This window comes from Gavialis gangeticus, unplaced genomic scaffold (assembly GCF_001723915.1).
Source record: "Gavialis gangeticus isolate Ggan-Ray unplaced genomic scaffold, GavGan_comp1, whole genome shotgun sequence".
NCBI lineage: Eukaryota > Metazoa > Chordata > Crocodylia > Gavialidae > Gavialis > Gavialis gangeticus.
In genome coordinates, this window is record NW_017729031.1 from 115,016,231 (window position 1) to 115,025,826 (window position 9,596).

At 42.0% G+C, this 9,596-nt stretch overlaps 1 protein-coding gene across 1 annotated transcript in view; it reads right to left on the minus strand.

Annotated features, from left to right (window-relative positions):
• Positions 1-2,057: 2,057 nt before the first annotated feature.
• Positions 2,058-9,596, minus strand: part of KAT7 (lysine acetyltransferase 7) — a 17,000-nt gene continuing 9,461 nt past the window's right edge. The window contains exons 9-15 of the mRNA XM_019523626.1: positions 8,659-8,850; positions 8,204-8,293; positions 7,225-7,365; positions 6,781-6,874; positions 5,616-5,762; positions 4,481-4,587; positions 2,058-3,902 (exon numbers count right to left, since the gene is read on the minus strand). Coding sequence (XP_019379171.1) covers positions 3,801-3,902; positions 4,481-4,587; positions 5,616-5,762; positions 6,781-6,874; positions 7,225-7,365; positions 8,204-8,293; positions 8,659-8,850 — 873 coding nt within the window. The 3' untranslated portion in view covers positions 2,058-3,800. The remainder of the gene's footprint in view (positions 3,903-4,480; positions 4,588-5,615; positions 5,763-6,780; positions 6,875-7,224; positions 7,366-8,203; positions 8,294-8,658; positions 8,851-9,596) is intronic.

Here is a 9,596-nt window from a genome sequence, read left to right on the forward strand (position 1 = left end):
TTTCCTAACATCCGATGAAGTAAGCTACTGCTTATGAAATCTTATGGATCTCCAATTTAGTCAGTCTAAAAGGTGTAAATCTATCCTGCCTTCTGCCAGATGCTTAGTACAACATGCCAGGCACTATACAACTATATAGAGATTATCCTTGCCACAAGAGTTTTTAATTCCAATAGATAAGACCAATAATGGATAGGAAAAAAGGAATGCAGTTTTGCAGATGGGAAACTAAGCCTAGAGAGAAACTGTAACTTGCCCAAGGTGATAAAGCTACAGACTGAGCCCAGGTTTCCCAATGCCTAGTACCTAACTAAAGGCTATTCTTCTAATCAGAACCAAAGGACTGCCCACTGTAAGAGAAGATAATGGAATCCAAGTAATACATGCATTACATGAACTACTGCAGAAAGACTTTCTTCACATAGATTTCCCTCCTTCTGTTACAGAGACAACGCAAGACTGGGACAGCAGCCAGCCACGTCCTATGTGGGAGCCATAGCATGACACTTACTGTGACCAACTCCTGCTCCATTCCTTCACAAGCTCTAGCTTACAGTAATTATGCCTGCTCATTTCTACACACACCCTGAACATGCAACATCAGATGCATTATTATTAGGAGAGAAATACATTCATGCCACATGCCCACCTTCTCTTTTTCTCGAACTGCTGCCATGTATAAATGTATTGTTGTTGCTGTGGAGTCAGAGCTTTCATGTTTTTTTTTGGTGGGGGTGGAGCCAAAAATCAGATGAGCAGGCTGAGTTAGCATCTCTCTTCCCCCCGTGCCACCATAGACAACACAAGCTACCCCACCCCTGTGCACTCCTAGGGGCTGTTAACCCCAGATATCTTTATTTCCTCACCAAATCATTTTTCAGGATTTCTAGAATTTCTTCATGTAAATCTCAGGCTTTATCATTTATTAAAATTGGAACATAGGAAGGAAAAGCTCACTTTGCAGGCTTTTTAAATAATTCTGGTAATAACCTGATGTAGGGAGCCAGTTGTTACACAACTGCACCATTATTTTAACTCTTTGTAGCTCTTCACCTCCGTTTAGATGCATTATTTGAAAAGTGTCTACTGTGTGACTAGCACTATGCAGGCCACACAGGCAGCGTCCTTACAGCTGTCTATCTACAAAATTCAGTTAGCCCTTTGGATCAGACAAGACTGATCTTGTTCCGTGATGCTTGTTTTCTATGGCAGCAGCATTACACATCACTGGTGCAGGACGTTTCATTACTCTAAGGCTGGAGAAAGCAATGACAGCACAATTATTTGGCAGTGCACTAATCATCAAGGTCTTATATATTCTCCTTGCTGATCAAAGCTTTCCTCCTCAAACTCTTGCTTTCCTCTCCATGGATTAGCAGATGAAAAGCTACTGGTTCCCAATGGCAATACAGACTAAGTGCAGAGATGTTCATCCCAAGCAGAGTTGAAGGAACTCAACTCTACTTGCTCCCCACTGGGAGCGTCTATAGAGATGCAGCCAGCACACTTTGATTAGGTTCTAATTTGAGTCAGAAATTGTAGCAAAGGCTCAAAATCTTTGAGGTCTGTATTGAAATCCCCACACTTTTGATCTTCAAAAGACAAAGACTTCACTACCCCAAATTCTCACACAGTGCGGAAAGAAGCAGGCCTGGTCATGCAAGCACAGCAAGATCAAAGGCTAAATTTTAGGACCATCACTTCTTAGAGAAGTTCATTCCTTTTTTCAAGAACTTTGGGAGGGCAGCACCAGTCCTGATTTTATATTAAGTACATAAATTCCAAGTACAGTCTTTAGGCTTCTCCTCTGCCTGCCAGAATTATTTTGTTCTTCACACCAATATCCATTCCAGAATCAATTCTAAATGAAAAATATCCTGTATCATGTATTATCTATTATAGTTGACCCAAAGTCTGCTTCAGTCCTCACTACACCTGACAACATAAGGGCATCAAAATTAGTTTCTCTCTCTCTAGGATGGTAAAGACAACTGTGCTCAACTGCAAAAGCCAACATAACCCTCCCCCCTACAGAACAACAAAAAGGAAGGCATAAACTGAGCAGAGAACATGCTTTATTGAGAAGTAGATATACAGGAGTAGCACATTCTACCACATCAGGGAAACTGGGTTTAGCTTCTTTTCAAGAACAGCCTTCTTCCCTACCCCCACAAAAAAAAAATCCACCCAGCCAGATAGTTTCAAGAGCATTTGTCTTCAGCTACAATATAGGAGCCAAGGACATGTGACAACAATCCTCAGTAATGCCCAAAGAGACACAAATACATTGTACTGAGATAACATCTTTAAGGGGACAAAAAGAGGCACAGCCAACCATGAGAGGGACCAGAGAACTTCTCCACACTGGGAAGGATCAGTGGTTAATAAGAAATAGCCCCTACCTACCAGTACATTGTAAATGCTTTAGTTCAGACACTACTCAATGAAAAAAAAATCACTGAAAGGGTCTAACTGAAATGGGCACCATATTATGCTGCCATCACTCACCCCAAGCCTGTCCCCTCCCTATTAATCATATTGGAGAGACAGAAGACTTGTGGCTAGAGGACAGTGGTTATACTTGAAAGCCAGTTTGCAGAGGGTATTTTTTTTGGTGATGATGGTTAGGGAACAGGGGGGTAAAAAAGCATTTTTGTTCTACAAAGACAAACAGGGTGCACTTCAGAGAAGCAAACCATCCACACAGCTAGCTGGAGCTGCCATTAATGCACAAAATGTATGCCATAGGCAATCCAAAGACTGATGATACTGCATTGTACTTTCTGTGGCAGTTTGGACAAGGTTAACAAAAATCCTTCCAAAATTAATGTTTTATCATCTTAGTATATGGAAAGAAAAGATTTCAAAAAGAAAAGCTACCATTCAAGGAAAAACTCTTTTGGGGAGAATGTCTACATTGAAATGCACTAAACTGGTAATTTTTTGTGTGTAAAGGAAGCCATCAACTCCAGAAGAGGCTAAACAGATACCTGACTTGGGAAGACTGGGCAATTGACATGGTACTGTGCTAACCTGAATGGAGCTCACTGAGGGCCATTTTGTGAAAGCATATCAAATCCTGGTGCCTTACACTATTAATCTTGACTCCTGAATAACAACATTAATGGTAACAGATGGAAATTGTGAAAGCTTCAGAATGTACAGCACCATTTACAATTTGTTATTTTAAGTAAGACTGCTACATTAAGTGGGAAGCACTGCTTAAATAAGTGGCTTACTATCTCCTTGAAAATAATTGATACCTGGGACCGGGCAGTCTATCAGTCAGGTCTAGTTTAAAATGCTAACATGAGTGCAATGGCAACGTGCTGGTAAACCTGTTTGGATGCACTTACACATTTTTCCCAATCAAGCATTAGACCTTGTTCAAAGGCCACAGAAGTGGTCACGTTCATTACTCAGAGGGCAAGGAGCCTTCAGGAAGGAAGAGACAGATTATAGGACACAACACAACCTCATTGGAATAAGAACGTGAGGGTAGAACCAGTGACTGGACAGGTACAGTACCAGATATCAGAACTCCTTGGGCCAGTTTTGCTAGTAGCTTCATTTGGGTCCTATACAGATCCAATCCTTGCAACCTCATTGAGGCCGAAACATAAGTTCCTCAGAACCAGCGTCTGCGGTGTGCACAAAAGGTCTGAGCCAGAACAGTACCAAGGGGAACTGATCTTCCTGGAGGGTACTGTACCAGCCAATCACAACAGCAACAGATACAACAGAGATCCCTAGGGTATTTCCTACTGCTGGGGTTCACTGGCTTCGGGAGTAGCAGGTAGTTAAGTTCCCTTAGGAGGGGTCCATTTCAAACAGCTGGGATCCATTATCTTATTGCTGTTCGATCTTTTTGCCTCTTTGGCTATCCATTCATCAATCAGATCCTGAGGAAGAAAACATGAAAGGGCAGGTTAAACCAAAGTCTTCAATAAAAGAAAACAATCCATGGGATGACAAACATGCAAGTCCAGCACTCTGAACATAAACTGCCCACTGTCTGCTTAGCACCACCAGATGATGTCACCTCACTACATAAATAGAACAGTCCACATGGCTGTCTAGGAATCTCTGATAAACACAGATCAGGCTATCTTCAGCAGTAGGACAAGCCCTAGGAAGAAGGATACAAACAACAGCAGAGAAGGGAAATGACTAGCATTTGGGGATTTACAATCTACTTAAGATGATCAATGTGATTCTATGTTAGAAATAGCAGAGAAGAGTAAAAAACACTGCAGATTTCTATGCTAGTCAAGAACCAGCCTGGAAACTGACCTCAGACTTCATCAGGTACTGTGTTATCCTTCAGAATTAGAATATTCCCTTCTATAATCAACATGCAATAAAAGCCTACACGGAGGTCTATGGGATATTATAATATCAGAGACAGCTAAGCTGTAAGAAAGCAAAAAGACATGTCTGATCATCAGGAAAACAAAATAAAAACACACAGCAACCTTACCTGTCTCTTTAAGACCAGGTGTTTTCCCTTCCAGTACTTGAGCATCTGGAGTGCCTGCAGAGTGCTAACAATGTCAACAGGGTTCACTGCCGTTTCCTGGCTGATTTCTGCAAGACAGTAACACAATCTATTTGAAAGAGAAGCAAAAAAATCATCTTGGTATTCCTTTAAGACTGAAGCAGCCTATCACTGCTCAGTTAAGTGACAAGTTTTATACATAATCCCTCAATTATACTCACAAAATACTTCATGTACACCAATTTTTTAAGTTTAATACTAAAACTTATCTAGCAGGTTCAACATGGCCAACAATGATTATAGAGGCAGTGTATGTAGTAGTAAGGGCAGCTACTAGCCACCAGGAGTCCTTTTGTATCTGCTGTTGGCATACTTAAAGTCATATCACTTCCATACCTGTTTCCTCATCTGTGAAACAGGAATCTCTCTTACAGAGAGGCAGAGATGCGTAATTGGGAGGAAACTGCTGAAAGAACCTCAGATGCCAAAGGACTGGCAAGAACTCCAACAGATGTCTACATATTCTGAATATTTTAAGCGTGGAAACCTCTCTGCAATGAAACAGCTTTTGCATGCCACCTTCTGAACTAAGAAAATACTGATCACTTATGCTGGATAACGGAGCAATAAAAGGGTTGTATTCTGAATATATGGACATGAGTTACGCAGCAGTCCATGTATCTGCTGTATGCACATCTAGATGTGCATAGGTCCATAAGTGTAACACTTTGGCCAGTGTGTCTCACATTCAGTCTCAATCTTGCTCTTTATGGAGACATGTGTAGGAGCTATTTAGAATGACATTAACTTGAAACTGGAGCTTCAATCTAATTGCTCATTCTTTTTTTTTATAAATAAAAATGCATTTATTTAAGGATGCTTTATGAGTCTTCAAAACCAAGCCTAGGCTTAAAGATGGTTGTGGGCTCAGACAGCAGAGTAAAGCCCAACCAGTTGCATTCTAGACGTTACCACTTCCACTTCTAGCAACTTGCTTCTGAAGGAGAAAACTGACCAAACATCAGTTGCCACAGATTTGGGAAAGAGGGTAGAGAACAAGAGGCACCAAAACTTTTTGGACAAATTCGCTGCAAACTCATTTAGAACCAGACCTCACCTTTAATTGAGATCTCTTTGCCTTGGAAGTTATGCAGGTAACGAAGAAGAACTTCCTTCCAGTAACTACGGTAGCTGATAAGGCCCAAGTCAGACAGAGGGCGCTCTGGGGAGCCAACTTTCTCTTCCACTTTGGACAGCAAATAGCCTGTGAGGAAAACAACATAATTGCTCAAACACAATGAGATCTCCTTACATCTATCACTACTATACACTATTATAACAATAATGATGCCCCAAAAGCAACACAATAAGTATTATACCAGTTCACTAAGAATTAGACTCTTGGGGATAGCAAAAGTCTCCTGAACAATGCTCTTCCATGCACCACCGGAAAAAAACAGGTCCAAAATCCATTCTCATTGAAACAGATTAACTGCAGCCAGCTTGCTGATGTACAGATATTACGACATCCAGTGAATTTTGCTGACTTGACCTAATATCAGTCCCATCTGAGATATACTTGGAAAGAGCTACAAGAGGCAAACATGGAGATTTTGTTGGCCCATATTCTCTTCTAGGGGAGTGATACCACCTGCATCTGAACCATGCTATAGTGGTGCTAAGCCTTCCAGCCCTGCAAGCTGAATGAGGAACACAAGGCTGGTTCACAAGTGGGGTCAGTCTGTGGGCGAGATCCAGCATGCGGACCCAGTCAGATCCAGCTGCAGGCCAGCCTTGGCCTATCTCCAGACACTGGAACCAGTCATGGACCAACCCAGCACAAACTTGCACAAAGGGCTCTGTCATTTGGCTTGTGGTGCTCTCCACAGGCTGAAAAACTTGCCAGCAGGGGAGTTGCTGCAATTAATGCTGCCACCACTTCTCTGTCACCAGATTTCTAGACCTGTGGGTCAGATGATACAGCCCTGGGGGCTGGGGGTTGAGTATTACTGCTATAGACCCTTCCCTTGATCAGCTGTTTTTAATGTATTTGTTGAACAGACCTACCAGCAAATGTACGTGCAAAAGCTTGTGACAAAACTATTCTGGAAGCTTGGAAGACTGATGCAGTATGTGCAAGCTTTCCTTTAATTGATCATATCCTAGAGATTTGTGCGTCTCTGCTCCTGAAGGTCAGACAGAACATCTGACCTCCTGAAGACAGTATGCCTCAGTGCAGATGCTTTTGAAGGATTCTTCCATAATTTTCCCCCTATACTTACTAAAGTCAATGAGCATTTTGCCATAACCCTGCCTCATGTACTGAGGCATCGTCAGGATGCAAGATACATTGTAGTTGAGGAAAGAATTCTTCTCCTGGAAGCAAGAACATAGAGAAAGTCTATCAGATCCATACAAAAGATCCATGCAAGCAACAAGTATACCATGATCAGGGTACATTGACAACATGCAGTGAACTTCTTCCTGACACCAAAGTGGCTTCAAGTTTGTTTCTTTATTAGCCATTTAACAACAACATGGCCATGAAGGTATTCTAACAAAATATCTTACAGCTTTTTGTAATTTAGCTTTGCTTCCAGGAAGAGCTCATATTTTATGCCTGCCCTTTGAAGGTTGGGACTTGCACGTAGACATGAGAGTTCATGCCGATGACCTTAGTCTTAAAATCTATTCCAATGAAATGTTAGTATTGTATTTCAACTAACCTTGGAGAAATATCCTATCAGGTGACAGCCAGTGTTATCAGCTTCTGTCATGACATAGAAGAGAAAGGGTTCAACGTCATAGTAGAGAGTTTTGTGGTCCAAGAAAAGCTTCGCCAGCAGACACAGGTTTTGGCAGTAGATCTAGAAGCAAAGGGACAGTTACATGTTTGGGCTGTCAGGATGCAGCATCAATGAGAATCCCACTTTTGAAAGTATGGGAATTGCAATAAAATGAAGCACATCTGTTGTTAACACATTCTCAAAACTACATCACTGAGGCATAACAACAAATACCCAAATTCCCAGTTTATAAGTAAATTAGGCAGGTCCTCTGGGACAAATCATGGGTAGCCATTTCAGAGAAACCCTGCCACTAATCAAATCACAGCTGTATCTGCTAATGCTAGTGCCCTACTCCTCCCATTCAACAGTGGAGGCTCTAACCAGCAAGAAGCTAGCATACTCTATAGTCCTGTAATGCTATAATGATGTTTAGGGTAGTAGTGCTCAATCTCTGGCCCATGGGGTCACATTATCCAACCCATGGGCCATCCCCATGCCACTCATCCAATTTATGGGGCCAGAAGGTTGAGCATCACTGGTTTAGAGCATTCACAACTGAATAAAACCTGGACAGTGATGATCCACAGAGACCAGGCATGGAGGCTTCTTATTCATCTTCAGAAAGGGAGTCTGATCTACAACTCAAAGGCTACTCTGCCAATAATGGTACATAAACCAGAAGACAGGGGAGAAAACTGAACCGCCACCACAAGGAAGGTGCAGACAGACAATCGTCATCTGCACAATAATAAAATTGCCAGCACTGCAAGAAAGGACAGGACAAATTCTGGCACCCCTTTGGGTATCAAAGAGTACCATATCTCCTGCTTCCCCTCAGTACAAGGCACTGACATGTACAGTGCATGTGAGCAGTGATCTCCAGAATCGAGAGTGATCTATCATCACAATTAGTTACCTTGTTCTTTTTCCCATCTACTTCAAAAACTGATATGGAGCCTTTGCGGTAAATTTCATCACCTGGCGGATGTTTCCACACACATTTTGCCTGCAGGAGAATGATGTTAAAGTTACGGTCATATTACATCTCCATCAGATGTTCTGAGGACAGGTAGTGTATCAATAGCTACATGCAGAATAAATGCTCTTAGCAGAAACATTCAATCCTGCTCAACTACAATAAATTAGATTGCAAGCCTCGGCTTCTATTCCACAAGGGTCATCCAGCTAGCCCACAGATCAAGACAGTCATAAAAATGGTCTTCCTTTCAAAACTGCAAAGCCTTCTCAACTTAGGAGGGCAGGCTATCAGATGGACTACTGAAGCACACAGGCACTTTTGTCTTTTGAAATGACACCAACGTGAGTCCAATATCTGTCTCAGTAATTAGATAACTACCAACCAGGCCTTACCATATGCCTACGTAGTATTGTCTGGCTCTTCATGTACTTGAGACAGAACTCACACATGTAGAGACGCCCCAGTCTAGCATACTCCTCTGGATAGGGAGAATGGTACCAGGTATCCAACTCATAGCGGCCAAAGGCGATTGTTTTAATCATATTACTGCCTTCTGTGATCTGCCCCTGAAGCCGCAACTTTTCCTAAATAGAGGAAGAAGAAGGAGATTAATTAAACAGAAAAAACACACACATGCGTACACCCCACTTATTTTCCTGCTTCAGAATCTCTTTCAGAGACTCTACACAGAAGGAAGATCCCCAAGAAGTTTTTGTCAAGCTAGGCTAGGGGATGGAAAATATCTAAACATGCTTCTCGTACTTGGACCTAGAAGGTTCTGCAGACTTTTACACTAAATGAGCTTACACCAATTACATTCCATCCCTCAATAAGCATCCACTTTCTTCACCTTCTTTCAAACTCCAGTTTCCAAATCAGTTTAATCGGGGCACTACGCAGTTACCAAACTCTCCTTTCATCCAATAAGGTCTTCAGAATTGACCCAAGCAGGTGCAACTTGAATAGGAGCTGTAAAAGTAGTGTTCCAACAGTGGGGTCCTCTGCTTTACATCACCTATTTCAATGCAATATTTCTTCCTTGCCTACATGGAAAGGGGCATTTTTCATTGTGGTTGCTCATGTGCAGTTAGCTCCAAACCATCAGAATTGCTTCTGAGGTCAACTTTTGGGATGGGAGGGACAAGCCCTTAGCAATATACTGCTATACTGGCTTTCTCCTCAGGCCTGAAACAAATGTCTTGTCTTTGAAGTAGAGGTGCACTGATGAAGATTCTTTTGGCTGATACTGATGGTTGATTATTAACCAGGCATATTGGCCGATACCAACCCAGTAGCTGATATGCAGTCTAGCCAGTAAGTTTGGGGGGGG